Below are 26,652 nucleotides of genomic sequence, written 5' to 3'. Positions count from 1 at the left end.
TTCCGCTAACTATAACATGTGTGAAACCTATGGTTTTTTCAGTGAATTTGCAAGGTTTTTTAAATGCTAATTCCTAACTATAACGTGTGTGAAACCTATGGTTTTTTCAGTGAATTTGTACGGTTTTTTAAATGCTAAGTTACTTTACGCCATTCGTGGCGTGCGCGCCCACTTAACGCAGTTCGTTCCGTGCGCGCACGGTGCGCTTCGCGCACCGTACGCGCACAGTGAGCACGCGGTGCGCTTCGCGCACCGCGCACCCACTTTACGCAGTTAGTGCCGTGCACGCACGGTGGGCACGCGGTGCGATGACAAAGCAAGAAAGCACGTCAACAAATCTGTTTCTGCTTTCCTCCGTGACTATGGTATGGGTGCCATTTACCACAACAACTTGCGTTATGACATGCAAGACATTTATAGAGGAGATGGTGTGCACTTCAATGATGAAGGGAACAGAGTCTTCCTCTTGAACCTTAGACTCTGCATCGGTACTTACTTGTAGGTACCACTAAAAAATAATTTCATAAACACAACGGCTCTTTTTAGAGCCCCCTAATATCTAAACACTTAAATCTGATTTTCATTTTTTTTTTTTTTTTTTTTCTACCGTACGCTTACCGTAAGCTTACCGTACGCGTACCCCGTGATTTTTTTTTAAATCAATAAATGTTTTCTTTGTACTTTACAGTCCTTCTTTGACCCCCTCACAAATGTAAGGGGGTCTGTAACTCTCCTCATTGCCCCCTTTTCTTGTTTTCACTCTTTTTTTTCTGAGTGAAATACACAAAATGGCGGCCGCCACTTCCTGGTTTTGGCCGATTCGAATGTTTACTAAGATCTAAGAGCCAATCAGAATCGCGCTCGCGCACGCCACCGTACGCTTACGGTAAGCGTACGGTAAGCGTACCGTAAGCGGGCTCAGATATATATATTGATTTAAAGGCTATTTTCTCAGAATCTACTGAACAGATTTACACCAAACCTACAAAAGGCACTTCCTTGACCTAGGGACTACCTCTCTGCCAAATTTCGAGTAATTCTGTTCAGCCGTTCGGGCTGTAGCTCGTTCTAAAGGTCCTATGGAAAAATGCATGGGGAAAACGCGTTTTGGGACCCCCCTTTTATCTCAGCCCCCGCTTGACGGATCCCCCCGAGACTTTCAGGGTAGGAGCGGAGCGTAGCGCCCCACCTATTTTGAGAAATTCGCGAGGATTCATCGACCGGCGCCAAAGTTATTCAAAATAGAATGTTGAGGTTTTCCTATGGAAAAGGGGTCCTAACTATAACTACCTACTGGCGACCGCCAGTAGGTATATATATATATATATATATATATATATATATATATATATATATATATATATATATATATATATCTGGAGCCGTTTGCCCAGTTTTGATGATTACCTCATTCCTTTCAACTTGACCCATTTTAGTAATAAAGTTGCGCTGTACGCAGATGATCTAATAATTTATACCTCGAATCCTGCTCAGACAATCCACAGGGTGGAAAGTTTGGTGAAGGAATTTGGGGCCCTATCGGGATACCTAGTAAATAACTTGGAGTCGGAGGTGATGTGTTGGAACGTAACAGATTAGAAGAGGGGAGGGGGAAGTAGAAGCAGAGATTAAGTATCTCAGTATTACTATTGTAAATTCACAGGAGGCAATACTGCAGTATAACCTGGGAAGAGTGGCAAAGGAGGTAGATGCTTTGCCTGACAGATGTAGGAACCTCCCCCAGACCATACATGGGTGACTAAATCTAATTAGGATGACGACACTTCCAAAACTGACGTATCTTTTCAATTGCATACCTCTGACATTCCCAAGGTCTGCCATAGATAAGATTCAGGGGAAAATAGTAAGTTTTATATGGGCATCTAGGGGAGCTAGGCTTGCATGCAAAAAACTGAGGTGTAGGCTTGAAAACGGTGGCTTAGGTCTCCCAGAGTTGAATTTGTATTGCACAGCCTTTCAGTTTAAAAATTGCCGGATGCTCCTGGGAAGGCCGGATGCCTCAACCTGGGGAGATGTGTTGGAAGAGATTATAAGGGAATGGGGATCTGAAGAATTCTTGTATAAGTTTGGGGCCAAGCAATTTTTTAAAAGGTCCTAATTGCTGCATTGACTTAATGGCTTGGAGTCAGGAGGATTTTGGGCATGGGTTATTATTCAGACTTCACACCGATTTGTGATTCATTAGGTACCCCAGAGTGTCTGAGAGATGAGCTGAGCATTCCACCATGCAGGGCCGGGATAGAAACCTGGGGGGAATTGCTAACAGTGCAGGGCATATTACCCTGGGAAGTTTCAAGGGCTAAGACTGGTAGCTTCCACTCTAGATTTAAATATCTTCAGTTGTCTTCTTGGTTTGCAAATAACTCGCAGGACATCGGGGGTTCATGGGAATTTGAGCCTGATTTGCAAGATGGGTCTCCTAAGATTTGGGACTATGCTTTGTATAGGATAGGAAATTGAAGGCGCCATACTCTGTATGGGAAGGAGCTATCCAAGAGACTGAACTTCATACAGTATGGCAAACCTCCCTAAAACTATTATACTCAAGGTAAAGCCAGCTAATCTTATGGAAAATCACTTCTTTACCATAAACAGATTATACTGGAGCCCTCAAAATTTTGCGAAGTTTGTACAGGAGCTGACTCCTAGATGCCGTAGGTGTGGTCTTTTAAGAGCTGATGGCCACCATTTCTTTTTTGCCTGTTCATAGATAAAGGCTTACTGGCAGGTTGTGGAGAACATGGTCAATGACATCCTTGGAGTAAATATAACGTTAAGCCTAACTCTGGTTTTAATGGGAGTGGAAATCTGGTCTAGTCAACCTTTAAGTAGAACACAGAGGGCTCTTCTGTTTTATATGATGCTTTTAGCCAAGAAGGAGATTTGTAAGCATTGGACGGAGTCATTACCTCCTAGTGCGGTGGACTGGCTCAAAGCTGTAAGACGATATTGCCGCATGGATAATGAGAGTAAACCCGGTGGGGCCAATGGATGCAAGATATGGGCCGGCTTCCAAAGATGGAGTGGTATGAGGGTTACAACATCAACCCAATGAGGGGTCCTATGATTATACCTCGGAGCAGCCAGAAATTGGGTAACTGGTTTGACTGGCATGGCGAGGGCCAGCGAAGAATGCAGCAGCCCAAGGGCTGGAAAGTAATTGTATTAATGGCATGACATCGGTGGGCATTGCTCTTCTGTGCCTCCTGGTCACCTCTGAGTGGCATAGACTCTGTCCCCTCTGCTTACAGGCTCTCTTTTACAAGAATCCACCCTTGGATTCTACTGAACTCTTGCATAGTCTTCTCCAGCGGCATCTTTGCTGAAGTCCTCTATTGTGGTCTATGGTGGTTTCCGACATCACTTTGCATCTATGCACCCGGCTTCCATGGGGTAGGTATCATGGTTCCTGGACTGACTCTTCAACCTTCCATCTTCTACCAGGTTTGTTCAGGGTCCACTGGGAAAGGTCCTTCATAAAAACTGTAACCGCGACTTTCACAGTGACTTCTATAGGACATGCAGCTGTGCTTCTACTCTGGACACAGCCTCTGTAAGGTTCCTGGGTACCTGCCTAGGGTGGTTCCTTGAGTCCTGAGCTCCGCAGAGCCCCCTGGTCCAAGTCCCAGTTTCGATTGCAGTTCACATTCCACTGTGTTAGTGAGTGTTGTGTAATAAATAGACATATTTTGATATATACACTGTGTGGTTCTTTTTTTCGTTTAACTTACACTACATGATTAACCTGGTATACCAAGCTGCTTAACACTCCTTCAAGACAAGCTTGAAGGCTTCTCTCCACAGCTACCACTTTGAGAGCTTTCAACGGTTATCAAAGACCACTAAAATCACCATAAGGGTTGCCTGGATTAGCGCAAGATGCAAAACTTAAATAAGTGTGAACCATATACTAAGCCAGCCTCCTACAGGAGATATGAAATTAGTTTGAGCAGTGGACATGTGAGTTTATTGCTACCCCTGATGAGGTGTCAAAGTGCCTTTTGGCGGATAGCGTGCAACTCCGGAACCCAAACAGGATTACTAGGTAATTAGTATATAGAAATATGAAATTATTTGAGTGGTGGACATGTTAGTCTGTTAGTAGGATTGAAAAGGATAGTGGTGGGATGGAAGAGATTAGGGTCTAGAAACAGTTTTTAGGTCAAGCCTTGCAGTGCGCATGTGCTGATTGCAAGACCTGCTGTAATCACTATACAGCAATGTAATCCCCCCTGCTGCTTAACATTTATTCGCTCCTCTGTCGGTCTTCTTTGGTGGCTCCTCTTTAGTTGGCATTCCTGATACATCATTTCTGTTTTCACTGGGGAGCACCGGCCAACTACAGTTTCCTTATGCTGTAGCTGCTTATTTGTTCCTTTGGAGACTATTTCAATAAAGCAAAAGTGTTAAAACTTGAAACATGAGGCTGCCGTAATGTGTGCTTTTTTGCTCCCTGCTGCCTGAGAGCAGCTTTGCTGGGACGCTGCCCTATCCAACCCCTACCTTTTCTAAAATGTTATCACTGTGCCATTGCACGCTTTCAGTTTGATAATGGCAGCAAGCACCTTATTTAAACTCCTCAGCCGACACGGTAAACACTTTTCTGAAATGCCGCGCTGTTAGTTTCACAAAGTCAGCAGACACCTCACTTAAACTCTACAGCTGGCACCGTAAACACTTTGTTGCCACAACGCCATATCACGCTTTCAGTTTTATAAAGGCGGCAGGCTCCTTACTTAGACTCCGCTGCTGGCACCTTAAAAATGCTTAAAGACAGCAGGCACCTTACTTAAACTCTGTATCCTGCACCATCAAAAGGCTGATTGCACTTCATTGCTCTCTGCTGCCGGCACCATTTCCCCCTGTCAGATTTTTATTAAATTGTTACTTAACGACTGTCGCTTTTTCCTGTGTTTATTTGTTTTTTGCAGTTTTTTTTAATGGAAATTTAACTCGAAGATATTGGAGAGCTTTACACCAGCACCAGTTACATTACCCACCCCCTCACCACAGCTGCTCTGTCATCAATATTCTCACGAGCACCAATTACATAACCTACCCCCTTGCCAGAGCTGCTCTGTTTGACCAGCCTTAAACTCCCAGCAGAGATGCTGTAAATGTCAGGTTTGGCGTGTTGTTGTAGCCTTTACTCACATTTCTGGTTCTTCATGGCATTGCACCATGAACACACAGTGTGGGCCACAGGTCCTGGGTGTACACATGCGCCATTGTGCCACTCTCAGAGCTGCACTCCCACGGCAGACCAGACAGCTTCCTTTGCATGTCTATGGGACCGCCTATTTTAGCATTTCGAAAATATAGAACTGTTAACAAGTTTATAGCATGTAATATGTGAAGCTGAGTTTACTAAACACTGTCATTTTTGAGAATGTGGGGGCATGTTTCAATATCATATTTACAAGAAGCCATCAGCACAGTAGATACCTGAGGAATGCCCTCATTACAGGCCTTCAGTTAAAATTTTGAATGTGGGAAAGAATGGGATGTTACAAGATTTTAGATAATAACATACTGCAGGAGCTTTTTTCATGCTGATTCCAACATGCTTTCCCCTAGACTTTCACCTCGAGATTTTGGCTGCTTTTAAGGGCCTAAATCTCTGTGTGACAAGCCAAAATGGATAATTCTGATAGGAGGTTACCACAGCAATAGGAATTATACACTTTGGGTAGTCACACAGATTATATATTTTTACAGGATTTACCATGCTCATTGGAATTTACAGGTCATTCATAATCAATGACTAAGGGCCAGAGTATGATGTCAGTCGGAGTTGCCCCCGACTGACTTCATCTCGGAATCAGGACTGAGCGACTTCTGGTCGGGGTCCTGACCACCTAATTACAATGCGACCACACATGTTGCAGTCACATACTCACATTTCCCTATGGGAGCTTGTACTACAGCCGTAAACCGGCCTTAGTACAAGCTCTCATAGGGAAATGCGAGGTTGTGTTCATCCCTGCACCGCGTGGCAGGCACCTCAGGATGCCTGCCACACGGTGCAGGGATCAACAGGGGGCACCATAGGCCCTTCTAGGAGCACCCAACCTCACTTTCTAATGGGCTTTCCATGTCGGTAAGCCTTGCATGGAAAACCTCTCAGAAACCAAGCATCATAATCCCAACGGCAGAAACGCTGTGTATTGGGATTATGGGCTATCGGAATCCAGCTGGAATGACCGGCCGGTTTCAATTCCGACCACCTATATTGTTAGTAGGCAGTCGGAATTGAAACCGACGATCTCAGTCGGAAAGCCTCCTACCTTAGGTCATAGGCTTTCTGACCGAGATCATAGTACGCCCCAAGTGTTTAAAATCTGGATGCATGAAAGCACTCTTTGTCATGGACGTGGTGGCACTTATATTTACTGTAGGTATTGACTGTATGAACATGCTGTATTCTTTTCAGCGAACAAAGATGTTTAATGTGCAAGTATGAAAGAGTTGTTTCATCTTTCCTTTTACATAAAAGCAAGTAATTGGGTCTTATAAAATAATAAGTCCCTCTACTTAGAAGGCTCGTCACTTCCAGCGGAGGACTGCCGGTGCTAACCCTTTTTAACAAGGTACGACCTGTGTTGGAATTGTTTTTGAAGCTTGTGAAGTTCTCTTTATGTCACTGAACATTAAGGTATCTGTTACACAGTGAAGACTATAGTTGTCTTTGGTCACCTCACTCTGGAGTTTATGTTGTAGTGTAACACCCACTCATTGATCCACAGTACACTATGAATTGTGCAATGAGGTCATTCGTATGACAAAACCGTACCAATGTGTCATGTGATATTACCACCATAATATTTACAAAAGAGGCATGTCTTAAAGTAAATGTTCTTCACAATACAGGATGCTGGTAGGCTAGCGGTGGAAATAGTGGGATATATAGTGTATTATCCATCAATAGCCCAGATTTCATTTGATAGAACTGAGTCTTTCCTCCCAGGACGGCTAGCAGTTTTACCTACCCACTCAGAGGTTGCCAAAGTACTGAATTTCATTCACTCCTGCACACTTATTCTCTTACCCTCAAATGTATCATTATAAATAAGATATATGGCAAGCCCTTGAACAAACAGTTTTTTACCATTAAAAACAATCTGCACAATTTCACTCAGTTCACGCAGTTCTATACCACACCAATCTCCCTAGCACCTTACCATTACACACCACATAATTCAACCAGAAACCACATAATACAAATCATCAACACAAATACATATCACACCACACACACACAATCCACAACAATAAATTCCTGCATTACACCAAATAATTAAGCAGCACACCACATATTTAAACTCCACTACGTAACACTCCACCATATTATAACTCTCCGTACCACACAATCCCACTCCCCATAATTCATATACACTAAATACCACATAATTTCTAATCACATATTTCCACTGCAGAACATACCACATAAATCCACTACAAACCACATACATCCACTCCAAAACACATACGTAAAAAGCATTCACATTTATTATGCCAATATCTCTAACTCTTGCAAAGGCGAGACCTTTAAATTGCAAATGCTTGTTCTTTTTGGAGCTCACAGCAGTAGGAGGAGATTTGGGAAAAGTAAAGGAGAGGTGAAGGGTGGAAAGTCAGAGGGGAGGGTTTAGAAAGGCTTGTTTGGGAGTTCTGAATAGTAAAAGAGGTATGAGATAATGCAAGGAGGGGTAGAGGAGGGAAGAGTATAGAAAGGGATATTTTGGGGATAATAATAGTGGAATGGGGATTCAGATGAGTCAGAGAGTGGAGGAAGAGGTTATATTGAAAGAAGTATAAAGTGAGATTTAGGGTAGTGCATTGGATATGCTGAATTAGAAGTAAAGTAATAAATATAAAGATACATAAGTATATGGAAGGTATATCTGTATAAGGAAGGTAATATGTGTAGATTTAAATTGTATTTAATAAACTCAGACTTCCACGTGTAGCTGTACTTTAAGGTAATTTATTTGTTTTTATATATTTATTTTTTGCAATTCAATAGTGAAGCAATTGTAGATAAATAGTCATGATAAAGATTTACTTATTTATGCAGTGACCTATATACATGTTAACCATAAAACAATATAACGATAAGTAATATTTACATTTGGTAAGCAGAACTAACAAATGTCTATATGTTTATAAACATATTATTATTATCAGAGTTGGAAGTACAAAATTAGATGGCAAATCCTTGCACTAACGTTACCAGGGCACCCGTCCAAGTGACCAAATAAACAGGCATAATGGCCCAATACATTCTTTATACAGAAGAAATAAAGTATTTCTAATACTTTGGCTCAAGGGGTGAATGAGTTGCTACATCTCTAAGGACTGGCTTGTAAACTGTTTTATTTAGTAGAATAAATGAGTGATAGAACATATCCTTCACTCATTCCTACAAACACTAATTGAAGGAACCTAGGCTATGAATCAATGATACAATCAACATTTTTTGTTATATATAGGGTATAACATGGGAAGGCAGGGCCCTTCAGCATTGGTTTCCAAATGGAATACAATTTAAGCTTTCATCTCTAAATTGTATTTCCTGCAGGGGACCCTCCTTCATGAAGCTGAAAATGACACTCTCTCGGAATCAAAGGATCTCAGTAACTTTCTTAGGAATGGGTGCAAAGTTATGAACAGAATGATTGTCACCTGTACTACCCCACACACTTTCTGCCTGGGCACATGTTCCTTTGAAGATGTGAATTTGTTTTTTAGACAAGCTGGCAAAATGTTCTCCAGATTTGCATTAGTCATCGCTGTTGCCATTTCCTCTTTTTTGTCACAGCTTTATAATCTCACAAAAGCTAAGAGGGAATCGGAACATCTATGCTCTGTCAAAAAAACCTTTCCACAATCAAATTTACATATTGGCAGAAATTGATTTTGCCCTAGTACTAGTATGTGAAGGAATGGATTGAAGGATGAAAGCGGAAAGACAAGAAACAATGAATAGGGATTAGGGTGTAGGGGATGACAGAGCATTGACCTTGAGCTCACTATATTTTTACTATTCAATTGTTTTCATCACTGTGTAGTAGGCGATTTTTATTCCTATGCATGTTCTGAAGAAAAAGATTGGAACTAACATTAGCAACAATATCACAATGATTTTGGGGTTATTATGATCTCTAAGAGCACTCTTAGGTGCAAACTAAGTCTAACACCTTAAAAACTGTACCTTTTAATGCATTATGTTCAATTTTCACTATCCTAAACAAAGAAATGTAAAATCTGTCAACCCATATGAGAGACTGTTCTCATTAACTATGCTGACTATATATTGCACGGTGACATCATCATGACACCCACCTTGCAAATAGCGATTAGGCCATTAGTTCTGCTACAGCTAAGTAAAAGCATGGTCCTTGGCAAAATACATTTTAACCAACATACTGAGAATAAGATAATGCATTATTGCTATCCCAAACAATATCCGTATTAGAACAGGGACAAGGGACTTTGTCTATTATGGCACTAAAATGTACTTGAATTCCAAGGTGCTCTTGTTATGGGCACCACTGTGAAGTAGATTTAAATGTGTATTTGTAAAGCACGAACTACTCACCCTTATGGGTCTCAAGGTGCTGGGGGCTGTCGTGGAAATTAAGTGAGCTATTGCCCAGAGTCACATGGTGCTGAGCTGAGCTGCCGTCGGAGCCGGGGATCAAACCGTGAACCCTGTGCTCCGAAGTCAGCTGCCCTGGCCGCTGCATCACACCTCTCCACTATGTATGATGTATCAATGCGGTGGAGTAATGGCGTATCATTTACTCAGCTTTTAGACTCTCCTATTTCTGTATGAAAATGTTATTTTATTTATCACAATGGGAAAAATTATGAGTATGATTATGTTTATGATTATTACTATAATTGTTATTATTATTATTAGTAGTAGTAGTAGTAGTAGTAGTAGTAGTAGGAGTAGTATTAGTATTAATATTATTATTATTTATTATTATTATTGATATTATTATTATCAACATTATAAATAAGCCTAGGATAATGGCAAGGTTGTATGTGGTGATAAGCCTATACCAGGAAAGTCATTCTCAAATCTGATGTTTCTCAGTTATAGTGCTACATGTAAATAAGTTTTAGTCCAGTGTCTAGACTAAGACAGTTTACTTGTGCAATTATTAACTGGACTGAGTAGGAAATATTAAAATGATAGTTTGAGGCCAATGCAGACGTAATAAGGTCTTTCTAAGTATGCTACATGTCTAGCGAGCTGTCAGGTAAAGATACTATTCTCTTGCAGATACAGGAAGATTTGATTTGGTTCTCATGAAGTGAAGTTATTTGTAGGCATGAGTGATCAGTCATCTTATAAAGAGGAGACATTTGGTTGTTTTTTGAATTGTGATGAAATTTTCCTACAGGCATAATTGAAATAGATGCCTTTCCATATCACTATAAAAAAACTGGGCTTGCCTTATATTCGTTTTCTGATATTTCGAAATTGGCGTGCTTTGCCTTGGTTACGCTAACAAGAAACTGTGTATGACAATACAATATATGTAATGTAAGAACACAACGTTTATTTTTTGAATATTCAGGTAATGGAGTGATAGATACTTCTGAGGGAGATGTGGCGGGGTGGCAGAATGTCAGGTACATTTTCTACAATTTGGATGGTGTAAGGGAGGTATGGTGAAAGTAATGAGAGTTGTGCAGCAGGATATCAGGTCTGACAGGGAAGGGGTCTAAAGCAGGTGAGGATTTTTGTATTGCTCCCCTATGACTCTTCACAAGTTGCACAGCGGATGAGAGGAGGGGAAGATAAAAAAGGAAATGGGTTATATAAAATTGTAGCTGGGTAACTGTGAATAAAGGGGATGCTGCCACCTCATGGTTATGAGCAACATCATAGACAATTTGAACTTTGCTCACTTTTCCTATTTGATGTCATTAAGAACCTCTCTGTGAAAATCATCACACTTATTTGTGGTTGTCCATCTATAATTGTGCATACTCACTAATTAACATGGGTATTGTTCTGGAATGCATATCATATCTGTCATCCCTACATTATCAATATTGTGATTTTTATGGAAAAATAGTCGTTTGCAGATTCTGCGAGTGTGTGTGTGTGTGTGAATGTCTCAGAATAGAAAAGGGATATTGTAGTATGTGAAGTAATTACAGAAGATAAGATGAAAGACAAGGAATAGAATGTAATCAGAGATCTGTCTTACAGGTTTAAAGTACTGTGATTGGTGCTAGACATTACAGAGTGGCTAAAGAATGTGGAGAAGCAAGAAACGACTATGGAAGAGAGGACTGTGAATTTCTGGTTTGGGAGGCTGAAACCTCTGGAGATTGCAGGACTTACTATTTGGATAAGCTAAATCAAATAGATGAGTAAAGGAGGTAGATGAGCAAAATGGTGTGATGGGGGACTATGTATGATGTGTGCTAGGTAGATGTGTAGAGAGAAATATTGATTGGGATGGCTTTACAAAGAAGATGCAGATGCTGACACTGGGCAGTGTGATGCAAGGAGCAGAGGAGAATTATTTGAGTGAGACAGCCCTTGAGGGTGAGGTTAAAAAGAGACAAAGACGTAAAGACAGCAGTTTGATTTCAGAGAGTCGAGATTTGTGAGGGCATCTTTGCAGGCTGTTATATGCTCCTGTGTATGGGATTTCAGACACCAGACAAGGTTGATACTCATCTGCATAATTAGGCAACAAAAATATGTTGATGCTTTATCTTCAACCACTTCTACATTTTTTAATTATCCATTCTGATGATGATAGAAATATATTTACTACTTCCACCAAAGCATGATAGTATACTTTTGGGCACTGCAGGCCAAAGGACCTAATTTCCATTTAAAAATGTAATGTATTTTCCTCCAGAATCAATTTTGTGTTCTTACTGTTACCTCTTTCTAATGTATTACCAAAAGAACGTTGTTTAGAGGGTTATTTTTATGGTGTTGGTCATGCATATGACATTATCTATATATCTGCTTGTCACACTGTCTTAAATGAAATTTCAGGGTTAATGATGCATCTGTGGCTGCTATGAGTTTGCTATAGTTGTAGATTTTGTGTGCACTCACTTCTTGGTTATTTTCAGCTATATTATTGTTTGTCCAAGTTTAAGGTACTCTTTCCTCAGTTTTTGTTTTTGCTTCAGCATGATACTAACAGCTCAGAACTGTGTCCATTACACCGATTCTTTCACTCCAAACCTCCCAGTGATTAAAATTGCTTGTTGATTTAATGTGACATTTCTTTAGCACAGTGACAGATAGACCTTTCAGATACCAAACCAGCCATCCAAAGAAGGTCCAAAAAGACGCTCACCCTCAGTGCAGGACTCTGATTCTAGATCCTATACCCCATGTACAGAGGCCTCATCAACATTGTCGCACCCACTTCAATAGACTATTGTTCCTGTTTTCCACAACACTAATCTCAATCAGACCACTGCAACTCAATGAAACATCTTACATCAGTCAAAAAAGGCATGCTGTTCTTTCTCAAAACTGTTGTGTTCTAGCCTTTCCTCACACATCAGGGCACAACATACTCTTGTTACCTCAAGCAAATCTGTTCAGATCCTTTCCCCCTACACTTGTTAATTCAGATAATTAGAGTAGACCCACATCACAATGACATATGAAATCATGTAAAATAAAGAAGTAAATCAAATCACTTTCATTCACTTCAAGTGGCTTCCTATTATGCTACTGCTTAAAATCAGTCCGCTCCCATATAATATACTTATTGAGTCTTATCTCTTCTCACATTCGTTGTAATGTAAGAACACAACGTTTATTTTTTGAATATTCAGGTAATGGAGTGATAGATACTTCTGAGGGAGATGTGGCGGGGTGGCAGAATGTCAGGTACATTTTCTACAATTTGGATGGTGTAAGGGAGGTATGGTGAAAGTAATGAGAGTTGTGCAGCAGGATATCAGGTCTGACAGGGAAGGGGTCTAAAGCAGGTGAGGATTTTTGTATTGCTCCCCTATGACTCTTCACAAGTTGCACAGCGGATGAGAGGAGGGGAAGATAAAAAAGGAAATGGGTTATATAAAATTGTAGCTGGGTAACTGTGAATAAAGGGGATGCTGCCACCTCATGGTTATGAGCAACATCATAGACAATTTGAACTTTGCTCACTTTTCCTATTTGATGTCATTAAGAACCTCTCTGTGAAAATCATCACACTTATTTGTGGTTGTCCATCTATAATTGTGCATACTCACTAATTAACATGGGTATTGTTCTGGAATGCATATCATATCTGTCATCCCTACATTATCAATATTGTGATTTTTATGGAAAAATAGTCGTTTGCAGATTCTGCGAGTGTGTGTGTGTGTGTGAATGTCTCAGAATGCAAACATAGAAGAGTATAAAATGCTATGTAGCCACACTTCAAAAGCAGTTTTTCCAATTGCAAGACAGCCCCTCTCTACCTCTCTCTTTGGTTTCCACTGCAAATCCTGCACACGAATTAATCAGCACACGAGATGCACTGAGTCAAGTTCTCTGCATAATTTCTTTCTCCTTCTGCATATTTTCTATCCTTTTTTGCACTACATACTTTATACTACTGTAATACAATGAGTAAGATGGTGACCATTCACTCCATTTTGAATACACAATTCCACTTTTGTGCTCTCATGCAGTTACAGAGTCGGGAGAGGTTGTTTTTGCTCTTCACCTCTGTTTGTTCTTCACTGTGCAGAGTAAGCTGGAACATATTGTGTGGGATGCACACATGGCAAGGTGCACAGGGTTGTGATTGTTTTTGCCAGAGAAATCTTCAGAATGTACAGCTCTGCCTCGGAGCAAACACGGGGGCCTGGCTAGCTCCAGTGAGTGACCGCGATGCAGGCCAGGATGGCCAGCCTTGTTTTCGCAACAGAAGGAATGGGGAAGAGGTTTCTTGAAATCTCTCCTTGGGTTAAATAAAGGAATTATAGATGGAGAATATTGGCTCTCAGACAAGATCTCTCTGTGGAGCGGACACAATGACACAGGGACCTTTTGCGATCCCGTTTAAGACTTCTGCCTGAATCTGAGGGCTCCCCAAAATGTCAAAAACACTCTATCGGTGATGTATTTCTATTAATTACTATGAGCATATAGGGGAGGATTCACCGAACTAATCTGAGACTAAATCCTAAACTTACTACTTCTGGTATTCAAAGAAGGCACTTATGATTTTTGGTATTCACAGAAATCACTTCCAACTCCTAACTTTACGTCCGCAGTTGGGCAGGAATCTCTGCATCGGGACCGTACTCTCCACACCCATACCGTACTCTCTAACTCGAGCCAAAATCTATGGCTCGGCCGGATAAAGTGTAAACAATGGGCTGAAATGCAATTTTTTTAAAAAGGAACATTAGGAATGTGTGATAAATGGTAGAGAAGGTCATGAAAAATAGTTTGGGAAGGGAAAAGGGTATGGCCAGACACTACATCATAAACCAGAAAAGTTTGCTCCTTAGCATCATGGTACATGCAGTGTACAATTTGCGCTCCTCTCAGTGTTGACTGTGGTGTCAACACTACAGTCAACACTAAGGGGAGCAACCTTAGTGTTGACTGGTGTTGACACTACCTTAAACACTGAGAGGAGAGCAAATTGTACCATGATACAAAGGAGCAAACTTTTCTGCGTTATGATGTAGTGTCTGGCCATATCTTTTTCCCTTCCCAGACTATTCTTCATGACCTCCTCTACCATTTATCACACATTCCTAATGTTCCTTTTTGCAAAAATTGCATTCCAGCCCATTGATTACACTTTATATGGCCCGAGCCGGAGATTACGGCTCTAGCCGGAGAGTAAGGCTCTAGCTGGAGAGTACGGTCCAGGTGCGGAGATTAGAGATTCCGGCCCGACTGCGGATGTAAAGTTGGGTGTTGTAAGTGATTTCTGTGAGTATTAAACATCGTAAGTGCCTTCTGTGAATACCAGAAGTAGTAAGTTTAGGATTTTGTCACAGATTAGTTCTGTGAATCGGCCCCATATTCTGTACGTTTCTTGGCTACATGTACATATTTCATATGTTTTCCTGCTTTGTATGCATGTTCTCTATATTTGACTTATTTATTTTGACATCTGGGAAAGGGCATCAATAAGCATATTTGGTCTTCTTTTAAAAAATGTCTGTATTAATAAATATATTTATTCAATTTGAAAGCGCCTTGATAAGTTTATTTGCCTCATTTTGGGAGAGTGCCGAGTTCCTTTTTACGTCTGTCCTAGTGTGTCAAGTCTGAAGCAATGCAACTAATATACAAGCTTTGATGAACTGCCTAAGTTCAAATGTTAGTGACATGATATTTAAAAAAAATCTGTGAATAGAAAAGATAATAATCTGAAAAACTACTAATTTTTTCTCATTTAATGCTGGAGAAATTGTTAATGAAATTGAGGTCTGATAAAGTGGAAGAAAGTAACTTTTAGCTAAAATGAAATTGTGCAGTATTAGTGCTGATGTATCAAAAGGTTTCTCTATAGTTTATCCACAGCAATAAAACATAATGTATGCCACAATGAATTATCCACAGGATTAAAACGTAATATATCCCTGAGTGGTTACATTAAATAAATAAAAAGAACAAGCAAACAAACTTTTTGCTAGTGTTAAAAAAATGTGCTGATACTATTACCTTCCACATTCGGTGATATTAATGGGGTGCTGGGGGGACTCTGTGACTCTTGCACCCGAACCTCTGGAGGCTCCCTGTGGAATGTCCTCCTCCTCCTGTTGGGTGACCCATGGCAGGTTTTCCATGCTTTTATTATAAAGTTATGACATCGCTGCCCCTGCTTCTTCACAATATGCTTGCAGCCTTTCCATGATTTGATAACTCGTACCCAACAAAACACCACAATCATCAACGCTGCAAATATTATGGTCATCCAAACTATCCAACTTTCTTCCAGTCTGAAACACAGAAAGATAATTTTACATAATTAGTATTGTTGCAACTTCTTATTTGAAGGTTTCTGAGGCCGGTGAAGCCACCAATTTTTCTACATACTCCGGATCTTCGGTGACGTCCAAGATAAACTTATGTTGGGCATTGTGTCTTCAGAGAAATATATATATATATATTTCTTTACAACAAAAATATGCTGCACTCAGTAATCTTTGCTGACTACTTTATTTAGTCAGAGCTGATCTGCTTCATTTACGTGTTTTGGCCTCACAGGGCCTTGCTCACGGCCCTGTGAGGCTGAAACACGGAGGTGAAGTAGATCAGCTCTGACTAAATAAACTAGTCAGCAAAGGATTACTGGGTGGGGCGTATGTTTGTTGCAAAGAAATTCAATCCAGGCCACTGGTTGGGCCTCACGTCGGCACCCGCTGCAGTGCGAGCCGGTTAGAAACTCATTGTGGTCCAAACATATATATGTACACTGGGAATGGCTAGTTCGACCAAGGATTTGTAGTCAGGAATTGAGGCTATCCCTCTGTTGTTCTACTAAAGGCTAGATAAAGTAAGACTGGCTACAGATAAATATGTGCATGACTATAATAAACTGTACCATCACACTTCCTGACCGACTAAAACATTGTCTGAATCATACACATTATTCTAACATAACTTCCAATTACTGCTTGCTGGACTGAAGATTCTCACCAGTTACAGCTTATCTAAAGCACCAGTTGAGACAAAGCCTACACTTAACTATCCATTAACCACTCACAAATGACAATGCCTAATCCATTGTTCCTATCAATATATTTTATTATTTAGTTTGTGCCAGTTAAAAATCAACCTTAAAAATTGTAAAAATACATTTAGAATATATGAAATAAATGAATAGAAGTCAACAAAATTAATTTCATAACATTAATTTCCATAAATTTCATTAAAAAAACAATTTCATTACAGCAAGCTGTATATATTCAGTCACCTTCAATCGATGCTACAATGAAGATCAACTAATCCTTTTTTCTCCTTCATTCAAATTACTGTGAGTTCTAAAAATCAAAGCACCTAGGATTTCAAGCCCTTTTTCTAAAACTTTACCACATACAAACACTATATGACAAAAGCTTTCAGAATGAATATTACATAGCTCACCACACATCTTGTTGTTAAGGCATCCTTTCATCACTAAGTCAAATCCCTAATGTATACCTGGCTAATTCATAGTAAATGTTCAACATTGAATTCTTCAATACTTTATCTGCCTTCCATAAAGTAATTTTGAATCCTTTCATATAATAGTGAAAATACATTGTATGGCTTGATAATTAGTGCGAATGAACCATATAATGATCCTTAGATATTTCTATTAGAACACTTTAAAAAACAAGGTTATACTAAGTTCCAGGGATTTTAAACAAATATTAATCAGTATGATATATCATGAACAGCATGCTACCACATCTCTTTAACCATTTATTTAACATAGCACATCATGATTTTGGTAGATAATTGAGGAAAACATCCTTCAGGGTAGATTTGTCCTGTACCAGTTTAGAATTATTAATTGTATCACTTTGACTTTAGAAGATCTTAGTCCACTCTCAATTTCAATTGTCTGAATTGGAATTGATTGCTGAAGTCCAAAGGCCTCATACAAATTTTCCCTTCAATCTGATCAAATTTAAATTCTTATACAACCAAAAGACTAGGGAATCATGAGGGTAATCAAATTAGAAAAGTAATTTAATTTTAAAGACCAACTCAATAGTAAAAGCCCCAAGGTAAGCTCTTGACACTGATTTATGGTAATTAGGGCGCTATTTCCAACTCAATCACAAAGTTCCAAATATTTGTAACTCAATTTTATTTACAATTAAACAGGCATGCCTATAATTCTTATCACCATCAAACACCATACTTATTTGATCCAATTAATTATTAAACATATAATGCTGAGACAGGCAAACGTTCTGATCACAGTGTGGGTTAGAACCACTAGATTATCAGGCTGACATCCAGATTTACTAAATACAAATTAAAAAACAGAGGGCCTCATTTACAATATTTTGACAGACGGCAGCGCAGCAAGCCTTCCTGCTGCACTGCTGTGTGTCAAAATAAATGGGCAGGAATGCACAGTATCTACAAGATACAGTGTATTCCTTTCCTTCTCCCCTCGCGTCATTTTGCAAGGGTGCCTGCACTGACGGGATGATTGTTTTTGTGCAGGAAGGGGCACCTTCATGCACAAAAACAATCATTAAAGGCATTTTCTCTTTCTATGCATGCTGCATTCTGTAGCACACATAGAAAGAGGAATAAATAAGGAAAAACAAAAGTATTTATCCTTATTGCACCTCCTTATGCCTCCCCTGGGGAGGCATGGATTCTGACACATTCCAAGGTTTACAAAATGTTGTAATCTGAGAAACCATCAAGTTCCATGGATGTTGTGTGGGAACACCTACAGCTACACCCATGGAATGCCATTTTCACACAAAGGTATGCGTGGAAGGGAAACATAGTTACACCTTGTCCACCACTTCTCCATCCATTCCGGGCCACCAGAAAACCTGTTTCGTCCTCCTTTTAGTTAAGCTTCTTCCTAGATGCCCTTTACTCCCCATATTGATCAACCTTGTCCTCAATCTACATGTCAGACCAATGCAACCTTGTCTTAAAACCTTAAATCCAAAACATTGAGCTCATCCTTAACCATACTATTTGTATCCAAAAAGTTCCAGAGTCCCAAGTTCTCATGATGTTAGAGTCCACTTTTTAGTCCTGTGTATAAGTGGCGGCAAGTCCAGCCTTTCAAGTCTCCTCATAGGTTTCAACAGCAGGTGCAATCCTTCTTCTGTCATTCATAGGTCTAGTAGTGCTCTAAAGAAGGTACCCAGTGGTGCCACATTTTTGTCTGGCACTGGCTTGTGGGTGGTGGAGACTCCTAGCCTCACCCTGATCAACAGGCACGAGTAATCAGAGGTAACCCTACCCACTTTTGTAACAGCTCCTGTTTGACTTAGAGTAAATAATCCCACAGGGCACATCACTAATCAAATCCAAAATGGCAGAATCCTTCCCCCCTCTGTGCAGGCCTGTGTGCCCACCCTGCCGGTGTAGCCAGGGATATGAGCAACACCTCCACCATGGTAACTTCAAACCAGTTCTGAAGGTAGCTCCTCTCCCACTGGGAATGTTGCTGCCTGAATGGGGGAACAAAGAAGGGCACTGGCTTGCTGTGTCAGACTGAGTACTTAAAGAAACCTGCACTCTTTAACATCTTAGAATGATTCTTGTCAAAAGAATAATTGTAAAATATATAGCAAGTATCTTTTTGTCTCACTAGATGATATTGTTAATCCTGGTACAATTAAAGGAAGTGTTTGTTTACTTTGCATAGGGCATTTTGGACACCATACAAGCTATGTAAAATCATAACAACATGGGAGAGCCTGTGTAGCAAATGCATCAATATTAGAGAAGATGACCTTCATATGTTCATGTAATGCCCTGCGTTGTTTACATGCTGAAAGGATGTAGGTACAGCAATAATAGAGGTAATAAAACAGGACTTCAAGGTAAGCCATACTCAGTGATTTTTGGGATACTGCACATCGAGCCAGGAACGAGATCTACAAATAGTAAGAAATCTAATCTTTTATCTGATGCTGAAAGCGAGGCACTAAATATGAAAAAAATGGATTGACTCAAACCCCAGTTTATGCAATGATTGGATTGTCAAGATATATTTTTCTTGAAAGCAAGATAAGCAAAGCTCAAACAAAAAAAAGCATGGCATCTGGGCAACAATGGTTAATTTGCTTCAACTCAACCATATATGGATTAAACGATTATAGCAATGTTAAGTCTAACCGATATAGGATGTTGGTGTTCGTGGCATCCCCAAGTAGATAGAAGCATTGCCTAATGAAGCTCTAATGCATAAACAATGTGCTTGAATGAAATATCCATCAAAGAAAATTACGGTCAATTAAACAGACAATGACTTCAAGGTGATAAGGACCAAAAAAAGAAGGCCCATGCCCAGGTGTCAGCTAGCATTTGCCTGTGCCCGGCTAGGCTTCTTTGAAGTTAATCAAGTTCTGGCCCCATCCCAGATGGTCTTCCTGCCAGAGGAACAGAAACACCTGCCCGCACCCAAGGCCTTTGTCCTGCTTTACATGCAGTTTTCACATCTCATGTAGGGGGCTATTCAGCTGCCAGGTGCCATTTGGAGCTCATACACATGGGCCTCCAGAGACTTTGGAAAGGGAAAAGGTAACTTTCTAAAAGTACCTTTTCCAAAATATTTATTTCAAATGTGATTTCACCAGTGAATTGGACTTGTAATAAATAGTTCAAGAAGTCCAATAATGAAATCTGAAAATGTTTTCTAGCCAGTAATACCATTTTTAAATTCAATATTCCAATACTTTTCTGTGAAACAGCCAGCCTTGCTATAGTGAAACTAGCTTTTGGGTCTTTTCACTGTAAGGACATGTTTAACAATAAACATTTTTCATGCCTTACTTTTAAATACCATGCACAGTGCCTTCTGGGCAGTAAGGCCTACATATGGGTACCTTATTCATGTTTAAAAGGAAGAGTTAGGCATGTCAAAAGGGGTATTTTTGACAGGTTGTTTTTAAGGTTTTTAAACTGCACAGGCAAGCTACAATTGTATGTCTGCAATAATGTTTGCACTGTTGCTGTATTGAGTGGTGCAATGAATGGGTGCTGCAGTCCACTTCAGAGATTTACCTTACAGGCCCTAGGAAACTTTGTAACATATACTCAGGACTAAGGGTGGGCGTAGTTCGCGAAGTAGCACTTTGCGAAGCTACGCAAAGTGAAGTTCGCACTACGCGAGCTACGCGTAGCACTTCGCGAACTGCGTAGTAACATGTTCGCACTGTGCAAGATGTTGTTTTCAATGATTGCACAGTGCAGACAAGCAACCGGCACTGTGCAATCATTGAAAATGGAATCTTGCACAGTGCGAGCTGTAGTTTTCTGCTGCTCGAGTAGATTTTTACTCGAGCATCAGCTTTCTCAACGCGAACTGGTAGTTTCTCATCGCGAGCGGTCGCGAGCGTACGCGACCCCTCGCAATGAGAAACCTGACCTCCTCGCATTGGGAATCTCGCCGGGAGGTTTATTTTCCATGCTCGCGATCGCCAACTTGATGTTGCTGATCGCGAACAAGGAAAAAGTCTCGCCGGGATGTCATTTTGCTTGCTCGCGGTCGCCAACTTGACGTTGAGGACCGCGAGCAAGCAAAAAATGACCGCAGCACTACGCAACACTACGCTACGCGTGTTCGCACTGTGCTACGTGCAGTTCGCGTAGTGCGAAGTTGCGCGAACTTCGCAAACTACGCGAGCGTAGCGTAGTGCTTTGCCCAGGCTTACTCAGGACATATAGCTAAGTTAAGTATGTCAATTAAGTACATACTAATTCAACAAGTTTTTAGCTGCCAAAGAACATACACTGGGCACTGGACAGCAGTGTTTCAGTGTGCAGAGCCCAAAAAAACAGTATTAAAATTATCAAAAAGTGGGAGTAATCATCAAGGAAGAGGGCGGGCTATGGCGTTTCCCGCTAATGCTTAGCCACAGGTGATGCCCCTCCCTGCCGTGATGGAGTCTGGGCTGGCGTGGTGAGAGTGGTGCAGAGCGGAGCAGCGGCTGCAACTTCTCGATTGCTCTTGACAACAATAGTGGAGTGGAGTGGCTTCTGTTAAATCAGCGCTCGAGACATGTGGTAATTGCCGGTGGAAATTCACCCAGCATTGGTATTTGTGGCATCTGCAGCATGGATGCTGGACGTGGCGGTAATTACTTACCGTCGATGTATTGAGAGCTCACCCCTGCTGCTTTATCGAGGCTCTGGATTGCCACCTTATCATTGATGCTCACGGCCATGAGATCCCGAGATGTACGGGCAGGCAGCTCTCTCTAAATCCGACCATTGCCCATCATTTACTCAGCAGAGTGCATTTTCCTGCGGACGATTCTTAACTGACTTTTGTTATTTTAAGCGGCTTTCTTTGAATGTGGATTAGTGTTAGCTGAGCAGATCATGTACGTCATTGCTTGGACATTGGAAACAAGGGCAAAACACTCATAGCAAATGCTGTGAGACAGCCGACAAAGCGCATCAGGGTGAGAGGTGAGAGGTAGGGAGGTGGCGCCAACTGGTGAGTGCTGACTTAGTCTTGTGGCGAGAGACTTGGGTTTGTTTGCGTTTTATCAATTAAAGCTGGTTTTGGATAGTAGAATTATATCAAATGAGGAAACAGATGAAGCTTGCTGCAGCGGCTGCTAAAGCGGACGCCGCAATCTCTGCCAAAAGCAAAACACGTTTAGCTAAAGCCAAATTGAATCAGACTCTAACTAAAGCAGGCAGTAAAACGCATCATGGTGAGTCCTCTTTTAGCTCTCAAAGTTCGGAAATCGATGATCCATTATTTAATGAAATGAACTTGATGGAGGCTCCAAAACTTATTGTGAGGGATAAAAATGTTGCCACTTCACCAGGAGCTCTTGCAGCTCGAAAAAATCAAGAGCTGAAGAGCTCAAGAGATGTTTCTCTTTTTTTAAAAAAAATGCTACTTCCTATCAACACGCCAGTGTTTGACAAGCCCAGTCAAGACTCTTCAGAGCGTTCTACTTCTGCATTAATAGGAGATATGACAGCGCAATCTGCGTTGTCTGAGCCAGTTTAGCCTCCTGTGCACATATCCCCTTCTTTCCCAGAGATATCAGTTCCTGCTGCACACATAGAAGAGCTGTTGGTGGAACAGCCTGATTCTGACCTTTTTCAACCAATTGCTCTGGCCATGGCTGTTTCAACTCCGCTACCTCTTTCTCCACCTTCTCTCTCATCTGCTAGCGAAAAGGATCCACAACTTCAGCCGGATGGTAGTGTGCAAGTTCAGCAAGTTCAGCACAAAGCAGCAGCCTCGTTGAGGGCTAATTCTCAAGCGGAGATCCGTTCTAATATATTAAAGTCCCCAGTGTTAAAAGATATCTACGAGTTGCAGCCAAGGTCTGAAGAATTTGAGTACACACTTCAAAATGAGAAGGCTACTTCATATCAGATTGATATTAAAACGATGCTCAACATGATACTTGAAGAAATTCGGGACATGAAGAAATCCCAAAAAATGGAAACAGCAGTATTACATCAGCAATTGGGGAAGATAGAGGAAGCAGTTGCAAGGCTCCCAATTCGGATTCAAGAGGCCAAAACAAGGATTTCTGCAGTTGAGGATCAAATGAATGGTATTCTTCAGCAAGTAGACTCAGTATCTCGGGACAAAATAATTATGGAAAACAAGATTGAAGAACTTGAAAATTTCTCACGTCGATCAAATTTGCGGATAGTTGGCGTCCTGGAGAGGCTTGAAGGAGCAGACACACTTCATTGGGTCGAGTCTCTTATTAAGAAGGTTGTGATTCCTGAGTTTTCTGGCGATTTAACAATAACCGGGGCTCATCGCGTTCCAGCGCATCTTACGCCAACCATGAAGTTCCCCCGCACTATACTAGTCAACTTTGCAGACTATCGTATTAAGGAAAAAATCTTGTCAAAGGCTATTCAGATGAGACAATTTGAAATTGAAAATGCAGTTAAAAGTAGAATTTTTTCTGATATGTCTGTAGTGGCTGCAAGAAGGCGCAAAGAGTTTGTGAAGCTTTTGTATCTTTTTAAAGCTCAAGGGCCACAAGCCTCTATTGTGCAACAATCGAAACTTAAAGTTCTTGTGCAGTGTTAGTTTCACTTGTTTACACGCATCGAATAGGCTCAAGAGCTGCTTAAGAAAATTTCAGTTGGAAAATAACTTGATTTAGCAACCTTTTTGAACTATGTGTAATATTTCATTAGACTTTGCTGTCTTCTCTTTTTTTTTTTGGTCCTAGGACGATTTGGATTTTTGATTGGATATGAGTTTTGATCGGGGAGGGGGGTGGATCACCATTGGTGCAGCACCAGGGCACCAGTAGATAGTAAGAGGGGGGTAATGTGGATGGCGGGAAAGACCGCATTTCCGGAGGGTGGGGCAGGTTTTGGGGAGGGTTTGGGTGGGGGGTTGCTGGGTTTAGTTGCAAATAAGAGCAGTTGCTATCAGGAAACTGTAGAAGTGTGTAGGAAAATAGTGAGTAGGAATTTTAAGTTAAAAATGTTTTTTTCTACAGAAGAATGAGTATATCTAGCAAATGTCTGATCCTTTCTGTAAATGTTAATGGTATATTGAATAGACACAAATATGGTGGACTAATTAGGTGGCTTGCTACTCTAAAACCTCTTTTATTCTTTTTATTCAAGAAACTCATCTGAAAACAAATGCCCCTAAATGCTAAAAACCAGTTATATTTTCTAGAGTTTTTTTTTGCTTCAGCAGGGCTGGCGATGAGGGGGGTTGCAATCTATTTCTCACGTGATATAGACTGGGAATTTCTTCAAGTACAACGGGACCCCCAGGGGAGGTGGATCTGGGTGCAGGTTAAAATAAATAAACAGGTATTGAATCTTATTAATTACTATGGACCTATAACCGATGATACTTCTGTACTGCTTACAATCCATAAACTATTGATTGGGGTTCCTTCCTGGTCAAATTGTGTTTGGGGGGGATTTTAATTATATTCGGGATCTGAAAATAAACACCTCAAATAGGAGTAAGAAAAAACTAAAACCTAAGACAAAAAAAGTTTTTGATGTATTCATGGACGATCTCCAGTTAACTGATGCATGGCATCTGATCAATCAGACTGCTCGGGAATAAACTTGCTCTTCTCGTCAATACCTGTCTGCATCTCGAATCGATTATTTACTGATTTCACGTTTGTCCGTCCTTAGGGCAGCAGGGATCGGTGCTAATGCTTTTTATGATCATTCATTAGTTTATGTTGACATAGAAATTGATGTTTTGAAAAAGAGTAGGTCTAAATGGCAGAAGGTCCGCCTCCTTCTTCATTATCCATTATGGCATTAAGGCATTGGATATTGGAGTATTTTAAAACTAATCAAGGCTTCGGCCCGAGGACGGATGATAGCAGCATCAGTGGGAAAAGCTAGGGAACGGATAGGAAAAATTGCACAGCTTCAGCAAGACATGGATAACACTTTTAAACCTTTGGGTTCCTTATCACGGGCCAGTGGGAACAGGCTAAGAAGGCATTCAGAGACTTTTTTGTTTCGGAAGAAATAAATAGCTCTCAGACTTATATGCAGAAAGTGTATGAAGAAAGTCAAATGGTCAGGAAAATGCTCGCCTGGTCAAATAGGATTCGACAAGAAACAGCCTGTATTTTAGAAATAATATGATCCAAAAATCAATACAATAGTAACTGACAAAGCTGATATCGCTCGAATTTTTGTTCAACATTTTCAACAATTATATACTACTAAATATTCAACTGATTTTGACAGGATCCATGAGTATTTTACTTCTCTGCAAGTACCAACAATATCACAGAGTAGAGTCACTCAGCTCCAAAATGAGAAAACAGAACTAGAAATATCAGTGGTTATTAAATACTTGGCAGGGGCAAAAGCCTCTGAGGAAGATGGAATTCCCATCAAACTTTATAAAACCTTTGCTAAGGAGCTGACCCCATTTTTGAAGAAATTATTCGATCATATTAAAGGTGGTGGTATGGTATCTTCCGAGTTTAAAAGGGCAACAGTAATCAGTTTTGTAAAAAAGGGTAAACCACCAAATAATGTTAATTCATTTAGACCAATCAGTCTTTTAAACGCAGATTATAAAATTCTTATGAAGATCTGGGCACAGCCTTTTGCTCCTGCAGATAAGGAATTGATTCATAATGATCAAACGGGGTTTGTAGCCGGCCGTTCTATGTCATCTAATACTTGTTACTTGATACTGGCTCTTGATTATTTTAATGTTAATAAGACACCAGCCTGCAAAATGATGGTTGACGTGGAATTTTTTTTTGATTTAGTTAATTGGGATACTTTATTTTATGAACTTCTTAGGTTTGGGATTCCGCTTCAAGTAATTACGATGCTTCAAAATATTTATCAATGGGCGCAGGCTCAGTTTATAGTTAATGGGGCTCAAACAGGGTTAAGTGATATAAATCGGGGGACCAGGCAAGGCTGCCCCTTATCACCCCTACCATTCACCTTTTTTATTGAGCCTTTGGCAATTAGACTACGAGCAAATATGAGTATTAAAGCTCTGATCGATGGCATGGCAAAATTAAAACTTTTTGCTGATGATGGAATTTTGTACTTGTCTCCTGATAAATAAAATTTGGAGCAAACAATGGCAGAATTTAGGAAATTCGAATTATTAGGGGGATATAAACTTAATCCAAGTAAAACCGAAATTATAATCTTGAACACCGGCCCAAAAAATTTGAAACAACAGGCGTTAAAGACTGATCCTATACGGTATTTAGGGATTTTTGTTACAGGACAATATGCGCAGTTACGTAAATTGAATTACGAGGCCATCAGCATGAAGATTCAGAATCTACTTGAAAAATGGGCCAGTCTTCCATTGACTTTAACAGGTTGTGTGGCACTTATCAAGATGTCTATTTTACCTCTATTGATATTTCTTTTTTCCAACATTCCAATCAAGATAAATGTTAGTTTTTTTAAAGGGATTATCTCAATGATCAGATCATTTA

The 26,652-nt window shown here is 40.4% G+C and overlaps 1 protein-coding gene across 1 annotated transcript in view; it reads right to left on the bottom strand.

Annotated features, from left to right (window-relative positions):
• Window positions 1-26,652, bottom strand: part of LOC146784490 (CD5 antigen-like) — a 631,002-nt gene that overhangs the window by 23,198 nt on the left and 581,152 nt on the right. The window contains exon 7 of the mRNA XM_085633317.1: window positions 15,707-15,984. Coding sequence (XP_085489443.1) covers window positions 15,707-15,984 — 278 coding nt within the window. The remainder of the gene's footprint in view (window positions 1-15,706; window positions 15,985-26,652) is intronic.

Source organism: Triturus cristatus, chromosome 11 (assembly GCF_964204655.1).
Source record: "Triturus cristatus chromosome 11, aTriCri1.1, whole genome shotgun sequence".
Taxonomy (NCBI): Eukaryota; Metazoa; Chordata; class Amphibia; order Caudata; family Salamandridae; genus Triturus; species Triturus cristatus.
This window is presented reverse-complemented; position numbering and strand designations above follow the sequence as displayed.